This window comes from Bos indicus, chromosome 20, assembly GCF_029378745.1.
Source record: "Bos indicus isolate NIAB-ARS_2022 breed Sahiwal x Tharparkar chromosome 20, NIAB-ARS_B.indTharparkar_mat_pri_1.0, whole genome shotgun sequence".
Lineage (NCBI taxonomy): Eukaryota > Metazoa > Chordata > Mammalia > Artiodactyla > Bovidae > Bos > Bos indicus.
This window is the reverse complement of record NC_091779.1, coordinates 4,902,602-4,922,300: the sequence shown is the minus strand read 5'-3', so window position 1 is coordinate 4,922,300 and position 19,699 is coordinate 4,902,602. Positions and strand designations below refer to the sequence as shown.

Here is a 19,699-nt window from a genome sequence, read left to right as displayed (position 1 = left end):
CCTCTGGGGCACGCGATGCTCCGCCGCGGGCTGACTCAGGGCTGCCCGGGCCTCCCTGCCACCCGCCTGTAAATGATGCAAGTCCAGTCTCTCACCTGGATCCCTGCAGCCCAGCCCAGAATCCGTCTGGATTGAGGGAGGGGCAAGAATCTGACACCTAAGGTGTGGCAAGGCCCACCACGGCGGGGCGAAAAGAAGATGGGGCAGCCGCTCAGGCAGAGTCCTGTATCTAGTGCTTTCTGCTCCTATCTTAAAATAGTTTGGAGGATTTTTTGTTTTTAATGCAAAGCATCACACCGCCAGGAATTCCCATCTGTGCCCAGCTTGCCCCGAGCACCACTGTGTCCAGGAAACTTCTCCAATCTGTCAAGGCCTCGGGGCTGGGAATCTCAACTAAATTACAAAAGGCAGAAAGAGGAAACTTTCCTAGCCAGTTGCGGGTGTGATGCGAGCCAGGAGCCTGAGGGGGTTGGAGGGGAGGGGGAACGCTGTCCCAGCGCAGACCATCCCCTCTCGCCTTTCTTTAGCTGCAACCGGAGCTGGGATTCGCTTTTAGTTAAGTCCGTTCGGCCATTGCCTTGGAGCACCCGCACACGCGCATGTATCTCCGGCCGCGCTCTTACACACTCACACACGCACGCAAACGCGTGGCCGTCGCCAGGTCGGCAACTTTGTCGGGCGCTCCCAGCGGCGCTCGGCTTCCTCCTGTAGTAGTTGGGCGCAGGCCCCGCCTCCCGGCCGTGTTGTCAAACGGGCGGGGGTCTCGGATTGGTCCAGCCGCTGGGACAACACCTGCTCGACTCCTTCATTCAAGTGACACCAGAGCTTCCAGGGATATTTGAGGCACCGTCCCTGCCATTGCCCGGCACTCGCGGCGCTGCTAACGGCCTGGTCACATGCTCTCCAGAGAGCTACGGGAGGGCGCTGGGTAACCTCTATCAGAGCCGCGGCCGCGAGGAGGGAAAAGGCGAGCCGGGAGGAAGAGTGGGAGGAGGAGGGGAAGCGGCGGAGGAGGAGGAAGAGGCGGAGGGGAGCACAAAGAATCCAGGTCTCCGGGCTGGAGGTTTACACCAAGAACCATGTGTGCCGAGCGGCTGGGCCAGTTCGTGACCCTGGCTTTGGTGCTGGTTACCTTCGATCCAGCTCGAGGGACCGACGCCACCAACACGCCCGAAGGTCCCCAAGACAGGGGCTCCCAGCAGAAAGGCCGTCTGTCCTTGCAGAACACAGGTAAGTGCGTGCGCCCCCGAGGCGGGGAGCTGCTGGGAGAAGACATCCCGCACCCACGCAGCGCGCCCCGGGCGCTTCGCCCAGAACTGGGCGCCCAACCTGGACCGCGCAAACTCTTGGGGTGGAGCGGGGCGTGAAGAGGAAAGCGCGCGGCAGAGCGAGGTCCACACCGGGCTCCGCGCGTCCGGAATCCGCACGTGCTGGCCGGGTGATGAGATGGCTGGGGCAGGACTTGTTGCTGTCCTCCCGGGGTCGAGGGTAAAGGAAGCACCGCATCACGCGGCCAGGGTCGGCTCCAGCGTTCCCGGACCGGTTCAAACCTCCCTGCTCCATCCTAACCGGCTTGCAGGAGGCACGGAGCGTCCCCGCTACCGGGCTGCGCTCTGAACCGAAGAACTTCTCTTCCCAGCCGGCGGGCCGCGGCAGGACTGTTTCTCCCCCTCCTCAGAAGATGCCCGACATCCAAGAACTTTGTAGGCGAGACAAATTGCATGGTGAACTTCCCCCCTTGTGGGGCATTCCTTTCGGAAGGGGCAGGGGCGGGTGCACTGAAGCGTCCCTCTGCGGTGCTGCCTCCGTCCCCAGCTCCAGAGCAGGTCAGCAAGAGAAGAAATGGTGACACGGCCCGAACCGTGCGCCGCAGCTGCTCGACCGGCTCTCCGTTTACCCGAGAGCTGCCAAGCACAACCAGGCGTGCAGGGCACGGGGCTGGCCCTTTTCCCAGCTCCAGGGAGAGGAAGAAAATCTGCCTAGCGCTTCTTCGCTCTTCACGGCCCTCCCTTTATTAAGGGGGCCTGCGAACCCGGCAGTGCCGTGCGTGCGTTCACCGCACGAGCAGGAATGCACGAGTGCCCATTAGGGGCGCCGGGAGCGAGTGAACCGCGGCCCTGCGCGCTCCGGGCCGGCGCGCCGGGGCCGCGCATGGGACCGTCCGGGAGTCTCCCACCTCCATAGGCAGATGCCAGCACCTCCGGCTCGCGCCCCGCTCGTCTCACCCACCTTTTCCCCTCCCAGAGCTTTCCCTGAGAATCAAACGTGATTTTCGCTAGTTGGTGACCCTCAACAAATACACGCCCCTCATTCTCTCGGCAGATTTAACCTGAATGCGGATTATCTCCTCCGACCCGCCCTTCTTCCAAAATATACTCTTCTGATGTAATTTTGTGGTTGGTTTAATTGGGTAGGGGGAAGGAAGGGAGAGAGGCTTTGCAGCCTGACAGTTAACTCCCTCTCAGCCTGTCCTTTCAGAGAGGCGAATTGGGGCCACATTCTGCGAAGGAGGGCAGCGGACACCCGGGTCGCGAGAAGTCTAGGGAATTAAGCGACATCTCACCCCAGATCTCTATTAAAAAGGAACCTCGAACTGCAAAGGTTGCGTTTCTGCAGACTAACCCCCATCTGACTCGACTCCTGAGCCTGCATGCAAGCAAACCGCAGTTTCCCTAGCCTGGTATTTTTAATGCGAATGGTTTGGAGGCGCTGCCTTAATAGGAGTTTTGTTTTGATTTTTAGGTGTTGAATCATAAAGCTAAATTGAAACTGCTTTTTGGACGCTCTCATTTGGGGGTCAGGAAGGAAATGGCCGTGATTTAATAGCAGCAGCTTCATCCAAGTACAGAAGAGTATTTCATTGATGAAGGACAGAAGGGAAAGACCAAGCTAATGGGTTGAAATTTTATTTTTGTCAGTGGGTTTAGAAAGCTGAAATATCTTCAGCTGTCAAACCAAGTATTCCCACAAATACTTTAATAAGATGAGAAGGATGAAAAAATGGAGTGTTCTGACCTAACTTCTCTTGTGACTTTTGTAATGTAGGTCTGGCTAATTTTTACAAAAATTTACAAATACTAGTTATCTTTATAAGTAGATTAAGTGATGAAATTTTCTTTCCTTGGTTTTTGGATCCCAAAACAATCATTTCTAACACTTTTTCTTAATTTTCCTTTTAGTCATTACTTTTATTTCAACCACCCTCTCTCTGCATTCCCCAGCATGACAGAGAATTTTGTATATGATTGTGTGTAATTCTCATTTTAGCGGAAATCCAGCACTGTTTGGTCAACGCTGGCGATGTGGGGTGTGGCGTGTTTGAATGTTTCGAGAACAACTCTTGTGAGATTCGGGGGTTACACGGAATTTGCATGACTTTTCTGCACAACGCTGGAAAATTTGATGCCCAGGTAAAAACCATATTGAGCACCAAGAATGTTTTGGGTTAGCAGAGCATGACTGAAACATTCAATGGAAAAAACTGTTAACAGAGTTTCCTAGCTGATCGTCATGATGGCTTTTAGTACTTGCCAGAGACCTTCCAGGTGTGCAGCAGGGTGCCAGTGACTCCCCACTCCACTCCTGGGGTTCAGCTTTCTGGACCTGTCATATCAGCCGAGTCTTCCTCCACTCGGAGGAAGTTTGCATGCACAGAATGGGATGGAGACCAAGCTGAACAATTATTTGAGGATTCTTAGCAGAGAAAACTCATAATAAATAATAAACATCTTGTAAGGGACACACGGTGTCTGGCTACTCAGAACCCAGTCTGTGAGGACCATAACATTAGGCTGGGGATAGGGCAGGAAAGTTCGGGGACTCCAATTAAACATGCCAAAAGCTATTTTCACCTAATAGGTAAGAATAAAAGAGACATGAAATTTGTAGAAATTTGTCATCTCCTAGAGGACATGTGGGCAGGCAGCATGGATAAATCAGGGCCTCCAGAGAGCAGACTTTTCTTCCTCCTAAGTAGCAGATCCTCCTCTCCCAACCTGAAAAGTTGGAACCCTGAATGAGTCCCGCTCTATATAATAAATATAGTCAGGGCCTGACCCACTTCACTTATCCCGGGGTCCCTAGGGTAAAAGCCTAGATGCCGCATGAGTAGGAAAAGAACCCAACAAGTAACCTTATGCCTCCAGTGCACACCATACAAACACATTTCAGGTGGAGTGGACCATTAGGCTCATCTCCTTAGTGTCCTCCCCAGCCTGTATATACACTGTGAAGTACCCTGTTGTCATTTCACTGGAGAGCCATGACTGTTTGGATGAGGCCAACAGCTGAGGTGTGATTTATGAACATCACCAGTTACCATGTACTGACATCCTGTAGACAGCCTGACAAAGCAACGCCTGGGAACCAGAAAGGGATGCGACAGGGCTGGCAGCCTCCCCTACAGAGGATGTGGGGTGCCAGCAAGGGAAACCAGGGAAGGAAAGAGGAGCAAAGTGTTTGAACTCCTTGAGATGCCCTAATAAAGCATCCCTTCTGGATTAACGGGAATTAGGAAACGTATAGGAAATCCGGAGGAAAGATGTGTATTTCAGGGCAATCCCACAGGATGTCAGGGAAGAATACTGAGAACAGATTGCTGCAGCCCTTGCATAAATTCATCTTCCTTTTTTTCCTCAACCAACAGGAGTACGTTCTCAAGTTAGAAGCATCCCTTTCAAGTCAGGTCTCAGCCCATAACTACTTAGTCAACCGGCACACCCTACCCTCCATCCTATTCAGCTCCCACTGGTGCGTCAGAGGAAAGGGAATCACCATGAGGTGGCTTTTCAGTGATCAGACTATCTGTAGACCTTTCAGCTGCTTCTACAGGAGAGGACAAATAAACGCACTGGCCGGCGTCCCACTTCCAACCTAAACCCATTTACTTTCTCAACTCCGTTACTTCCAGGCCTGTCTAAAACACAGGGGTGACCTCTCCAATGACAGCTCGCTTCCGTAGAAGAGGGGGTGTGAAGATCTCTGGGTGGGTATCCCACGGTGCCTCTGTGCCCCGCGAGGTTGATAAGGAAGCTAACGGCCCAGGCTCGCCCCCACACCAACAGCTGTCTCCTCTCTAGGATGAGAACAATCTCATGGGGTTGCCAGGAAAGAGAACTGCAGGCCAGATGTATGCCTGGCTGCCTTCGCCACTCGGAGGCCTGGGGCGAGGGGGAGGGGCCGTCAGCCGGGCAGTTCAGGCTCCAGATGCTGGCAGGCAGTGTGCCAGGCGGGCCTTTTAGAGGCAATAACCCTAACAGTTTAAAGGAGTCGAATTGCTTTCAGAAAGGAAAAGAATGCTCCTCCATAAAGGCTAGGAGGAGGAGAGAAAGAGTACGGGTTGGGGTCGGCGGGAGGCACTGAGGCAGGAAAGGCAGGCCCAGCTAGCACCCGACCTTCACATCACTAGAAGGAGCAGGAAAGAGGAGAGATTGCACACGCAGGCACCTGGGAAAAGCTCTCGCCGCGCACCTCCCAGGAGCTCTGGGCTTATGCCTGCCCAAATTTCCCTCGGGGTTTTGCCACCATACAGTCAACACTGGGCTTCCTTGAGGACAGAGGGCCACGGGAGCCGCAGGATGAGGGAGGCTAGTAGAGGAGTTTGGGAGGAAGGAAGCAACCGTGTCCGTCTCCCAGGTAACATCCTTTGGGGCTGAAGGCAGAGGTCTCACATCACTCTGGACAGACCTCCCGATGTAGCCTCAGCCTGTCACCTGCAAGATGTCCATCTGGATGAGGCCTTAAGGTTCGGTCGTCAGAAAAATCCCATGTAAGCCCAACAAGGGTCAGACTGTCAAAGCGTGTAATAAGGACTGGTCTCTTCCACCCCCTCTCCCTTCCCTGTCCCCTCCGCTCTCAGGGCAAGTCGTTCATCAAAGATGCCTTGAAGTGTAAGGCCCACGCTCTGCGGCACAGATTCAGCTGTATAAGCCGGAAGTGTCCGGCCATCAAGGAAATGGTGTTCCAGTTACAGCGGGAATGCTACCTGAAGCATGATCTGTGCTCTGCCGCACAGGAGAACATCCGGGTGATGGTGGAGATGATTCACTTCAAGGACTTGCTGCTGCATGAGTGAGTGCTGCCCTGTGGGGGTGGGGCGGGGGTGGGGTGGGGTGATGCAACGTGGATGGAGGGAGAAGTCTGCTGTGGTCCAGAGACAGTCTTCTTCAGTCTGATGGGTTGACTTGTAGAGGCTGAACTCTCCTGTTAAATGGGAGGTTGTGGTTTACCAAGGAAAGCTGCACTGACTCCCCTGAGCGTCCCTTTCTGGCTGGCCTTCAGGAAAAGCAAAAGAAATTTCCACCATCAGTTTCAAAATTCAAAGCAATAGCAACAGGAAATCTTTTTCACTGAGCGTGAAATGTGTGGAATTCAGGAACACCTTTTGTCTTTCCTTCAGCCAGAATCCCAACAGTTCTGAGTGTTCCGAGTTGCCATGTAGGTACCCCAGCAGATGGCCAAGGGTTGGTAATATATACTGAGTACGTACTGAGTGCCAGGCATTGTGCTAAGGCTTCATATGAATTTTTCACTTGATCTTCATGACAGCACCATGAGCTAGGTACCATTCTCATCTCCATCTTACAGATGAGAAAACTGAGATTCAGTGTGGTAAAGGTCACACAGACAATGATGGAGGAGCCTGGCAGTCCAGCTCCAGGACTTATACTCTTAAATATCAATAGCTTTTTCCCTTGCCTCCATAAGCTCTGCTTTCCCTTAGAAGGTCCAATTCACCTTCTCCAACATTCATGCCCTCCCAGAGAAAATGCAAAACAAATGGTAAAATCCTTAATCAGCTAAACACCTTTATGCCAAAATGAGGGGATAGGAACATACTCTTTGGAAGACTTGCAATTCAATCATAAACCCAGGATATCTTCCTTTAAAAGCATACAATGGCTCCTTTCTTGGGGACTCAGGGCAGAAAGTAAGGTACTAACTAAGCAGCCCAGTACAAGTCACTGCACTGTTAGTCTTTGCCCAGTGACTCACTGCGCCAAATCAGTACAATTTTATCAATCCTTTCTCCTTAGTTCATGCCATAGCCTCCCTCAACTACGTCACTAAACAGGCCACTCCCCATCCCACCCACACCACCTAGACCACAGAGAATAGCAGCCATCACCTGTCACTTTCCACTTGGTTATAAGGCTCTAGGTACCTTGCAACACCCCTGGTGCAGTGTTAGAATTATTAGATACACCATGAATCTCTATAGGCAGCTCTTGCCAGGAGCAAAGTGACGTTGCCTTTGCCTTGAGTTACACTGTGTTCTCAGTCGCTCAGTCACGTCTGACTCTTTGTGGGCTGATGGATTGTAGCCCACCAGGCTCCTCTGTCATGGATTTTCCAGGCAAGAATATTGGAGCAGGTTGCCATTTCCTACTCCAGGGGATTTTCCTGACCTAGGGATCAAACCCACATCTCTTACATCTCCTTCACTGGCAGTCGAATTCTTTACCACCAGCACCACCTAGAAAGCCTGAGTTATACTAATGCCCAATAAAATATTTTCTATTCTTCCAAATCTCTGTAAAGAATCAAACCAAGAATAGCATCAACAACAATAGCAATAACAATAACTGTCATTTTCTGAGTGGGCCAGGCCCTTGGCCAGGGACTTGGCCTGGATTATCTCATTTACCTTTCCCAACAGTGCTACAAGCCAGAGAATACTAACCCCACACAAGAGAGAAAGAACGTGAAGCTAAGAAGTTAAAGATCTTGCTCTGAGATTCAATTCCTAATTTCCAACTTGGGAATTGGTGCTTCTGAAGCCAGTTGTCAGGAATGGACCTCAAACCTCCTTGTCCTGGCCTCCATTCTCCCCACTAGACCAACTAAAGGCTCATTGGTCCCCAGGTGCAGCAAGATTTTTTCCCTTTTTTCAAAAACAGCCCGTTACACAAGCAGAATACTGAGATTCCCTTCCTTCAGGTGCCCCTGCAAGAGGCAGACACTCCACTGCTGAGAAACTCCTGAAGTTCATTTGTTCTCAACTCACTCTCCTCCATCAGAGATAGTTTGTTGGCTTCAAAAATGGGTGACAGGGCACTAGTTTTTAATTCTGTAACACATTCCTGGAGCCAAGAAGACTTTTGTTTCTTTGGAGAAAAGTCTTTGGGAAAACTGAAGGTTTTGAGGGGTTTTGCCACCGCACCGCACCTTTGCATTTAAGAAGACAGAAAGCACTATGGCTTTCTGATGTCTCCTCCATGGAAACATCATCCATGGGACCCTTACTTCCAAAAGGCTCCATGCATCATTTAGAGCCCATATAGCCCCTACCCCAGCCTGCTCTGGAAATGCAGGTGGTCTACCCCAAAAGCAAACCTGGGCCTTTTCCTTGAATACTCAGTGTGGCTATATGCAGTTCCTCTTACTAAGCCAGCAATTCTAGCTCCCCACAAAATCCCACTGCCTTCCCTTCTGAAGCTGCAATGGCACTCTGTCAACTAGTATTTAAAGCTGAACTGAATTTTTTTTTTTTTAGTTTTTCTTAACTATCTTGACTGATTTGGGCACCAAAGATCCCATCAGTCCCCGAATATCAAGAAGGCCATTTAAGAATGTGTGACCTTGGCCACAGACAAGAAAATGAAAACTGAATTTGCTCTTCCCTCTAGAGAGAAGGAAATCATAGGCATCCTAGAATCCACATCACCCCCATCCCTCAACCTGACCCTCACCTAACCCCTAAAACACTCACATTCAGTTAAAGTGACTTCCTGTTCCCCTCACCGCTGCCCTGCTTCCCTCACCGCTGCCCTGCTCCCCTCACCACTGCCCTGCTCCCCTCACTGCTTCCCGTCCCACTTTCTCCATATCACCCGCTTGGCCATCAGACACCCTGTCACTGGGTGCTGGCAGCCTCCAGGCACATCCCCCTCCAAGTATTTTTAAAAACCCTTTAGCCTTGCTGACGCCCGGTGGAGAGAGCTGGGCTTTGTCATTAGACACGGGCTGAGCTAGCAGCCTGAGAAGGCACCATGCCAGCTTGAAACACAGCTTAGATGAACACACCCCTCCCCGTGGTTCACAGCTTTCTCCTCGGCAGAGACTGCCAAGGACAGAAAAGAGCGTGGGGTAGTCCAGCCTTCTGGGATCCGCCTTGGGATTCAGCAAGTTCATCTGTTAGGCAGGATGCCCTGCTGAAGGAGGCCAATAGGCAGTCCATGGATTCCCAAGAGGGCCCTTCCTCTCCTTACTCTGGGGAAAGAAACTTCCCCAGAAGCATCCCCAAAAGACAGATGCTTAGTCTCTGTGATCTGCTTATCTAGCCACAGGAGGTGGCAGGCAGGATCAGGTGCTACAATCCCAATGATGCTCTAGCAGACACTCAGTGAACTTGACCTCCCTGAGGCTGTCAGTACTAGTTTTCAAAAGATGGAAAGAAACGGACATGCAGGGAGCACGTCCCTCATGTGCCCATGCCCTCCTCTCTCGGCTGAAGTCAACTTGGGTCATCACTGTCCTTGTCACGGTGAGGGGCCTGCCTTCAAGACTTTCCGCACCCTGCCCATCAGCTGTGCCCAGACTCTCCAACTCCAAAGGCATCAAGTAAGCCTTAAAAGGCAGCTTGATCTCTGTCAGCCGGAACATTCCTCCTCTCCGCTCTCAGCCCAGCCCCAGGCCTTCTCGGCCCAGAAGCTTCCAAAAGCCACTTTCTCCCCAACCATGTCTCTGTTTTTCTATGACATGAGGACAGTTCACTCAATTACAACTTGAGGACTAATTCATAAAAATGGCAGCAAACTGCTTCACAAGTCTTCAAATAGTCTGCCCTTCCTGCTAGGCAACAACAGCCAACATGCAGAGAAAAGATTCAAATGGTCTGTAGGGCAGCGTCCCAGTGGTACAGGCTCACGGAGGAAAAAAAGGCTTGTTCCTATAAATGAGCTCACGTGCCAGAGTGGTTTCCTGCCCAAGGGGATGGCCCAGTGCATGGACAGAAAGACCCAGAAATTCTGCCAGTGAGGGCTGCTTAAGAAAGCTTATTAGCCACCTGGAACATGCCATATCCCTCTGCACACCTTGGGGATTTTAAGAGTCTAGTGAGATGTAAGAAAGACTTGGTGAGTTGGCCAGGAGATCCCATTGCTGGGGGCACCTTTTGCCAGATGGGCCCCAAAATAGGCATACTGCTCCGGCTTTCTGCACACACTTCCACCCCCAAGAGGAAGGTACGTAGTCATTCCTCCTTCAGCACTTTTCCTAAAGACGGCCTGAGCAACTGGTCCTCCCCCTGGGAACCAAGCATGCTTATTTCACAGACAGCTGGCTCTTGTCCCAAGCACAGAGGCCCCTCTCTGCCAGGCCAGCTCTCACCTCCCTTTGTGGGGAAGCCCAGAACGAAAGAATAAAGCTGTTCAGACAGCCACTCCCCCGCCTCAGCCTCTGCCACCAAGGAAGGGATATCTTGGTTGGAATCTACACCCTAGCCCCACCCTTCACCTGTTCCAGACGCTTCCAGATACAAAGGAGAATGCGTCCAGAAACTTCCCCAAACACCCTTCATTATCATGAGCCCAAACCAGGGGCAAATACACACATGGGGAAAGTGGTTTTGGGGGAGCCTAACTTAAGACTAGGCTTATCGAGGAGAAGGACACCCAGTGCAAAGCCAGCCAATCTCGCTTCCCTGCCATAAAGACTCCTCAGTTTAGTATTTAAGGCCCGTCACCATTTGCCTAAGTAGTATTCCACTGGCTCCAAGACCCATTTCCCCTCCTGCTAAAATCCTCCTAGTTAGCACACCCTAAACATGCCTGGGGACTTCCCTGGTGCTCACACAATTAAAGAATTCTGCAATGTCGGAGACCTGGGTTTGATCCCTGGGTTGGGAAGATCCCCTGGAGGAGGGCATGGCAACCCACTCCAGTATTCTTGCCTGGAGAATCCCCATGGACAGAGGAGCCTGGCAGGCTACAGTCCATGGGAATCACAAAGAGTCAGAGACAACTGAGCAACTACTCAGAGCACAGCACAAACGGGCCTGGAGCTCCCCTGCCCTCCTCGTTCCCACAGCTGTGTGCCTCACTCCCCAGGGCTTCTTTCTAGGCTTCTAGCACAGACACCTGTGTATTGTCAGGGGCCCTTTTTCTTGTGGCGGGCTCCCTCCCCCAGGCTCCAGTTCCCTCCAGTGCCTGGCAGGGAGCCCAGTACTCCACAGAATCCAGGTAAAGGCTTGCAGTAATTCCAGGAACATCTTTTGCCAAACCAAACCCAAGTCAAGCATTGGCCAGGTCTCTCCCCTCCTGTGGGTCCTGCCCTCCTTAGCCCACAGGAGGCGTTCTCCAGCCCCGGTCTCTGTCTCAATCCCCAGACCCTACGTGGACCTAGTGAACCTGCTGCTGACCTGTGGGGAGGAGGTGAAGGAGGCCATCACCCACAGCGTCCAGGCTCAGTGTGAGCAGAGCTGGGGAAGCCTGTGCTCCATCCTGAGTTTCTGCACCTCGGCCATCCAGAGACCCCCCACGGCGCCACCCGAGCACCAGCTCCAGGGCGACAGGGCCAAGCTCTCCAGGGGCCACCCCGCGGAAATGGGTCACCACCTTGCGGAGCCCAGCAGTCGGGAGACCGGCCGAGGTGCCAAGGGTGAGCGAGGTAGCAAGAGCCACCCCAACGCCCACGCCCGGGGCAGAGCGGCCGGCCCTGGGGCCCAGGGAACTTCTGGAAGCAGCGAGTGGGAGGATGAACAGTCTGAGTATTCCGATATCCGGAGGTGAAATGAAAGGCCCGGCCGGGAAATCTTTTCCTCCACGCCGTCCATTTTCTTCTCTCTGGACATTCCAAAACATTTGCCATTAAAGAGGGGGGCGATCACTCGCAGGATGTGATGGGGATTGCGGACTTGATTGGAGCTGTGTTAGCGGCATGAACAGGTGAGGCGGAGGCTCCCTCGGCAGCGAGGGCTCGGTTGTGCCTGGTGTGTCCCGCACCCACACATCCCAACGGGAGGTCGTCCTCCTCGCAACTTTGCCTTCTTTCCATCCGCGGAGACCCTGGGCTATGGCTTGCGGCTCCCTTTGCCTTGGGAGGTGACGAGAGGGGAGGGGTGACCCGCGGGGGCCAGACTGTGCGCTTGGTGCTGGGCCCCGCCCCCAGCTTCTGTGCAGACAGTCCTAGCGGAGCGCAGCTGGATTCCGGCGCAGGAGTGGGTGTGCAATCTCCCTGGGAATCGGGAGAAGGGTGGAGCGGGGGCAGGGCCGTGTGGGTGCTTGGTGCCAAACAGAAATCCAGTTTCTTGCATGGGACCTTGAGGTTGGAATAACTTGGGACGGGGCGGGGATGTGTGGGGGCGGCGAGGATTCTAAGTGTAATTTCTGAGCCATTGTTCTGTCTAGGGGACCCTGCTGCAGGGAGTGGCCCCTGTGTGTCTGTATTTTAACCACTGCTTCGAGTCTCGATTTCACTTTTTTATTTATCCAGTTACATCTCCGTATCTGTCTAAATAAATAGCTTTCAAACAAGCAACTGGGTCATTAAAACCAGCTCAAAGGAAAGCAAAAAGCAACCCATCTTTGGGGGCTGAATTTTTTTTTTAAGTGCTATTTTTAAAGTAATCAAAAAGTGATGTAGCTTTATGTCTGACTGCCTGACATGGGCTCATTGCCACTAGCACAAAGCCCACCCTGGAAAAAATGCACACAGGGGTGCATTTGACAGAATTCCCTTTGCCTTTTGGTACCTCGCCTTGATCCTCAGCCAAGACGGACCCTGGTTCCATTGGGCCGAGTTGGAAAGCTGGCCTGTCCATGCTAGAGGCTGGAAAAGGGGAACACAGAAGGACTACTTGGTAATTTTCACCAGGGAATGCCGACCTTTTATGTAAACGGAGGAGACTGCTGCACATCACTGGGGGACAAGATTTCCCAGATCCAGAATGAAAATTTAGCAATGAGAAAAGGAGTCAGAGTGGACAAAGAAAAGCAGGGAGGAGAGACAGAACTGAGAATACAGGGAAAGGATTAGAACAGAAAGCACCGGCAATGGATGTCTTGTGGTTACTGAAGAGGTCTCAGAGGTAGGCCTTTTCTCTCTTCTGACAGAGCTTGTCCTTTCTTGCAGCCGGTACTCAAATAGGAGCCCAGTATTGCAAGGAATGGATGGATGTTCTGGGCCAGGTCCTTCTAGAACAGGGGTCAACAAACCTTGTCTGTAAAGGTCCAGATAGTGAATACACTGTTTTCAGTTTGGCAGGTTATATGGGTTTTGTTGCAGCTACTCAACTCAGCCTTTGTTGCCTGAAAGCAGAAACATACATAGACAACACATAACAAATAGGCTTGGCTCCACTCCATTAAGATTTTATTTAACAAGCGCCCAGCTGGATTTGGCTCTTGGGCCTGAGTTTGCTGACTGCTGTTCTAGTGACTGGGCAAAAAAGTATGCATCCTCCATTTATATCAACTCATAGCTCTCCCTCAAAGCAACCTGAGGCCAGAGATAAAGAGGCTATATTTATCTGCTAAAAAATGATTTGTTCCCAGAATGCCCTACCCAAAGCCCAGCTAGTGTTTAGATAACCTAAATCCAGCCTCACTGCTGCCAGGACAGGGTGCCAGAGCGCCGTTTTCCCAATCTCTCACGATGCATGTTGGAAAGAAACCATCTGTTGGGGGGAGGGGTACAAAAGGCTGGGAGAAGCACCTAGAAAGAGCGGGAGTTGCAGAAAAGAGATGTGCTTGATCCAGCTCTGCCCTCCGAGAGAGGAGGACCGGTGTGTCAGGCTCTGCCATGGCAACTGACCGTAAGCCATGGCGTCTGAAGCCACACAGCACGTGGACTGTTTTCTTTACATCACTCAAAAGCTGAAGCAATAACATTCTCTCGCGTTGCTGGGTCAGCTGCTCATTTGTTCGCCCGCTTCTGGGCTGGGTGGGTGAAAGGCATCACTTTTACATTTTCCTCAGTGTAAATGTTTTACATGTTCGCTACTGACGCCCCATGTGTTGCTTCTGTTGTAAATATTTGTCATTTGTATTTATTATCTCGGTGTTTTCCCCCGAGGCATAAAATTGCTTCCTATGTTGCTCTGAACCCCCTCATTGATCACTGTTGTGTATTTTTTCATGCCGCTGCTTTGTTTCTTCTCAAAAGTCAGGTAGAAATCCTTGCATTCTGGTTCCTAAAGTTTTGAAGCCTACAGTAGTATTTATTGCTGAGATTCTTTATCTCAAAACTGGGGAAAATCCAAATTCCTGTAAGCATGGACAGAGGCATTTGTACAGTCTAAAATGTAAGCAAAGTCGTCCTTAAAATTAGACCCTCCACTTGGGGCTTCGTACTTCATACAAATTTACTCCTGAGCCTTCCTTTGAGGAAGGATGTGGATTTCCAAATAAAGATATGATGTTTATTTTGAGCCTTGCATCTTAACAAGATGATCCGAACACCTCTCCTTTGTATCAATAAATAGCCCTGTTATTCTGAAATGAGAGGCCTTAGTAGAGTGAAATGCTGACACTCAAAACTAAATAAATAGAAAATGCTAGCCCAGAGCTGTAGCTGTACTTTCACACACAGACACACACACAGAAATTTCAGCTCGAACCTAGGAAAAGGCTTCGTTTAGAATAACATGGACAAACAACGCTTCCAGGGCCCGTTTTCCTAACGAAGAGCAGCCCTCGTGTGATCTCAGCATCGGCACCGTGATAAGTTATAAGATCTGTTTCTGTTAGGGATTTAGGCAGCAGGATCTGTACTTTGTCACATTGCATTATCTTTCTCCAAGCCTTAATAAAGGTTTTAAATAACTGACTTCCTCTTGAGTAGCATTTTTTGTCTGAGAGAGCTTTGGGTGGGCCAAGGGGATGGCTGTGAGCAAGTGGACTTTGAGTCCATTAAATACTGGATGTTCAGATATCTACAAGACAGAAACAGGCTCATAGATGTAGAGAACAGAGGTGTGGCTGCCAAAAGGGGAGGGGGCTGGGAGGGTTGGGGGTTTGGGACTAGAGGCAAACTGTTACATATAGGATGGATAAACAAGGCCCCAGGACTTCCCTGGTGGCCTTGTGGTTAAGATTCTGGGCTTTCACTGTGGTGGCCCAGGTTCCATTCCTGGTTGGAGAAGATCTCACAAGCCACATGGTGTAACCAAAAGAAAAAACAACAAGGACCTACTGTATAGCACAGGGAACTATTTTCAATATCCTATGATAAGCCGTGATGGAAAATAATGTGAAAAAGAATATATATGTGTGTGTGTGTATATACATATATAATTGAGTCACTTTGCTATACAGCAAAAGATAATACAACATTGTAAATCAATCATATGTCAGTTTAAAAAATGTAATGGTGAATGTTCAGTTTACAGGGAGAGGAACTCAGGGAAGAAGACTACTCTGGGCTTTTCTTCCCCCACAGGGACTCTGTCCAAAACCCTGCCTGAGGAGGCTGAGCTTCTGTGGCCAGCCTGAAAGCACCAACCCCAAGGCCATCAGGGTGGTCCTCACAGCTCCTTCTGGAGTGCACAGACCTTGGAGTCAGCTACCCTTTCTTGCAGATGGGGCCTACAGAGGACGCCACCAGCATAATTAAGTCTTGTCAGAAAACAGCTCAGGGGCCAGGGGCTCTGCACAGGCAGGGAAACCTCCTCCTCACCTCTCCCTTCCTGAGCACTACTGGAGAGCTGGAGTCCCTGATTTACTAATCTTATGGTTTATTCCACCATTGGCATACCTACTATGTTCTCAGCACCATGCCAGGCATCTTGCATACGTAACTTCATCCCCACTACATCCCACATGCAGAAGATATTATCCCCACTTTACAGGTGAAGAAACCAAGGTATAGGAAAGTAAAGCAACTTCTCCCAAACCCTGTGACTAGGGGCAGGGGTGGGGGTGGGGGACATCTGAACTCGAACCCAGATCTGTGACTCTAAGCCCTCATGCTTTCCCCTACTTCAGGCCCAGATTCTTCACATACGATTTATTTTTAATTTAAACCAATCAGTATGATTCTATTTTACACAGGGCTTAAAGAAAGAATAATTATACTCTTATATTTATAGCACCAGGCCTCCAAGGAATTCTGCTTTAGAATGGAAAGGAAAATTGATGCTCTCACCTTTCCTCTCTGCAAAGACAGATTTTAGTTCAGATTAAGGGAGGGGAGGAACATCACGGAGTCTGATCCTTTTCAGTGCATATGAGTAATTTTTTTTTAAGATGCTTCTTAAGTGTTCCTAAGGAAAGCCTTTGGGGAGTGGCTGGCTGGAGTGACCATGCAGACTGAGTTTTCTCCACTAAACCCACCCAATCGCCAGCCCTGTCTTGAGACGTCAGGCTTCGCTGAAATCTTCACCACCGCCATCCCCCTCATCACGATAGCTGCAGTTTCCTGTGACTCTGTTACGTGCCCCCTGTGCTGCTTGGTGCTTTACAGATACCATTTCTGAGCTTCATTTTACAAATGAAAAAATTGAAGCCCAAAGGCATCTTAATTTGCCTAGAGCCATCACAAGGCTAGCAAGCTCCAGGGGGTGGCAGGGCTCAGTCATCATTGTCTTCTATCTGTCGATTACCCCTGATGTGAAAATGTGGGTTAAATACACCTAGTGTTCAGAAATGCAGCTACCTCCCTCCCCCCAACGCTCAGAACTGCTCCAGTCCACTGGTTCAGGAATGATGAGGCTGTGGGAGGGCTAGAAGATCTTCCAAATATGCTGGATTTAAGCAAAGTTTTCAAAGGAAGCTGGAGCTGTGGGTCCCACAATCTGGAGACAGAAATCTGAATTTATTCTAAAGTCGACAAAAAAGAAAGCCTCCTACTGAAGAGGGAACAAGTCTTGGCCAGAGAACAAGTTTCATGTCAAATTGTTCTGTGGGGTCAGAGAAAAGATCAATACAAGCCTAGGGCTAGGAGTCATATGAGGCTGCTAGCATAAGAAGTTCAGTTTTTATCACTCCCCAGAAAGAACATACAATTCAAAAGTCACTCCCTAAAGAGAAATGGGGGGAAAGCCACAAAGCCAACCTAAGCTGATGCATGAAATGGGCCCTGTTTCACTCAGCAGGATGAACCCTGCTGTCCCACAGGACCTGGGCATGTGCCCACTGCACCATTTAACATCAGCTGGGTGAGCTAAAGCTTGGGAGAGGCAAGAGAAGCCCCTCCAGGAATTCTGATGCAGGTCAACTGTTCACAAGGTACAGAGGAGAACTGGCTAGTTCCATGTTCCACTGGAGAGCTTCCAAAGATTTTTGTGGCTCTTAAAGCAAAGGAGTGCCCATGTAAAAAGCAGTGGCACACTCACAAGGCTGGGGACCGCCGGCTTGCTCGCCCTCACAAGCCATGAAGAGCACTCAGCAGAGGAGGAGGGGCACCGGAGAGGGCTTCGCGCAGGGAAGACAACTAGGCCCTGGAATCTTGTCCTGATCGTTTGTTGCTGTGTTAACGAACAACCCCAAAACTTAGTACATTGGAACAACGATTTTATTTTGCTCACAATTTTGTGGGTCAGAAACTTAGAAAGGGCTCTGCTGGGTGGTTGGTCTCTTCCCCAGATGGCGTTAGCTGCCTTCCCAGATGGATGGATGTGCCCTTCAAGTAGTCAAGGTGACTACTCAGAGCTCCCAGTCCCTTCCCCCTCCCCCTTCTTGCTCTTTCTCCACGTGACCTCTCACCCCTGAGGCCTTGCAAAGTGTGGCCATTTCAGGGTGGTCAGTCTCCCTTCTTTCATGGTGACTGGCTTCCCCAAGAGAGGATGGAGAATTTTACAGCACACTCTGCAGATATAAACTAGGGTTTGGACTTCATCCTTGGAAATGAATGTCACAAGGGCAGAGACTGTCACTTCTGCACACAATTTCATGTCCCTCCAGTGACCCTGCCATCACACAGCTAGAATGAATGAATGAGTGAAACCTCTTGTCCAAAAGGATGCCAAATTGTCAAATCAGATAAGTTTCTATGCACTTTAACTCCTAAAGGAAATGTACCCTTGTGTCCTCTAAGGAGCACCAACATGTCAGTGGGTCCGTGGGTGAGTGTCAGAACACAGAGAAGTCTAATAATTTTGGAGTCAGAAGACAGAATATTAATCCAACCACTCATTTGTCTTGCACCTGGTAAATCTTTTTATTCTTTTTAAATAACAACTGGAAAAAGTCAGGACTAGCCCCGAGATCCTAGAAAATCCAGTACGCTTTCTCAGCTACAAAATAAGGAAACTGACAGCCACTCCACTTCTCTCACAAGGGGTAGTAAGGAGAAAATGACTGAAGCTATACGAAAGAGACAATACACAGGGGATGCTTTGAAGAGCATGGATGCCATGTCAACAGTGGGGATTACTTCTCCTGGCCATTTTGAAAGGCTTGTGTCTAAAGTCAAGAGCACAGAGAGGATGAGCCATCCCATCCTTTCCATTGTCCTGGTCTGAGGTCTTCTATAGCCAGGATAGAGGGTCAGCCCCTCACGGTGGGCTAGGAGGGGGCATGAGGCTGGAGGTGGGCTAGAACCGGGCATGAGGGGACAGAGCCTAACCAGAGGGGTGAGAGCAGCCCCTGAGCCGCTCCCCAGTGGCAGACTGGGCTGGGGAGCCACCTACAGGCTGGGGAGCAGAGGGCCTTCCTGTCAGGCTCTCCCTCTGCAAACCTCAAGGCACGGGACCCACAAAAGAGCTGGTTCATAAATTCCTTAATGAGAAAGGAAAGCAGAGACTGACAGAGATGAGGGAGGAAAGAGATTCGGGGCCAGAGTCCACTCCACTGGGTGCCAAGGTTCCTGAGAGTTTGACATTTGGAAAAGATCTGGCCTGAAGGAGCCAAGGATTTGGGACAGGACTCCTTCCGGCTCCTGGGACTGTCAAGAAGAGAAGGAGGGGGAGGAAAATGACTCAGCTGAAATAAAGAGAAATGTATTTTTAAAAAGGGAAACGATGAGAGGCACAAAGGAATGAGATGGAGCCCCAGGACAGGGTCCAGATGCCTTCTCAGACAAAGCGGGGCCAATCTGCAAAACGCTAACAAGCTCACGAGGGCTTCCAGACCAAGAATAACACCTTGAAAATGAAGAGCATCTTCCAGGCTTGCCAGGCCCGACGCCCTCGGAGCCCTCCAGGTCTGGGGTCCCCAGGGGCTGGTACCCACCTCTGCAGGAGAAATGCTGGGGTTGACCCAGCAGTGCAGAAGCTCCTCCACAGTTTTGACTCTGAAGATGGGGGCAGTTTTTGCACAGAGGAGTTAGATAGAAACTCATTTCACATTCAGGCTCACACTCAGCCAGCAGGGCAAGGCTGGGAGGAGGGGCTAGGATGCCCTTCAAACTCCTCCCTGGCTTCATTCCATACACCAAATCCTGGGGGGTGGGGGAGGCGTGGAAGCAGGCTCCCTCCCTGGAAGCAGGCTCCCTCCCTGGAAGCTGATGCAACTCTCAGTACTAACCCCCTACCCGCAACAGCCAAGGGCAGATGACCTTGATTGCAGAAGTGTCAAATGGAGACTGCGAAGAGATATGAGAATAAAGAGAAGCTGCTGGTACTTCCATGATCGTCCCATGGTTAGGGGACTGATTCCATCCCTAGTTTGGGGAAATAAGACCCCACAGGCCACGTGGTGTGGTTAAAACAAAGGGGGGAGCAGGGTGGTCATTAAAAAAAAGAGAGAGAGAAGCCGCTGACTGACAACTCTGTATCTACGCCCCCCAGCTCACCCAGTGCTGGGTTCATGCTGGAGTACAC

At 50.8% G+C, this 19,699-nt stretch overlaps 1 protein-coding gene across 1 annotated transcript; it reads left to right on the top strand.

Moving 5' to 3' along the window:
* The first annotated feature begins 1,044 nt into the window (after nucleotides 1-1,044).
* Nucleotides 1,045-14,761, top strand: STC2 (stanniocalcin 2). The gene is made up of 4 exons (XM_019983129.2): nucleotides 1,045-1,230; nucleotides 3,268-3,410; nucleotides 5,858-6,069; nucleotides 11,327-14,761. Exons 1-4 carry the CDS (start codon nucleotides 1,080-1,082, stop codon nucleotides 11,727-11,729), a joined length of 909 nt encoding a protein of 302 aa, XP_019838688.1. The 5' UTR covers nucleotides 1,045-1,079; the 3' UTR covers nucleotides 11,730-14,761.
* Nucleotides 14,762-19,699: the final 4,938 nt, after the last annotated feature.

Coding starts and splice junctions, on each gene's coding strand:
- STC2 (XM_019983129.2), top strand. CDS start 1,080: ATGTGTGCCGAGCGGCTGGGCCAGTTCGTGACCCTGGCTTTGGTGCTG. Junction 3,411..5,857: donor CTGGAAAATTTGATGCCCAG/GTAAAAACCATA, acceptor CTCCGCTCTCAG/GGCAAGTCGTTCATCAAAGA. Junction 6,070..11,326: donor AAGGACTTGCTGCTGCATGA/GTGAGTGCTGCC, acceptor CTCAATCCCCAG/ACCCTACGTGGACCTAGTGA.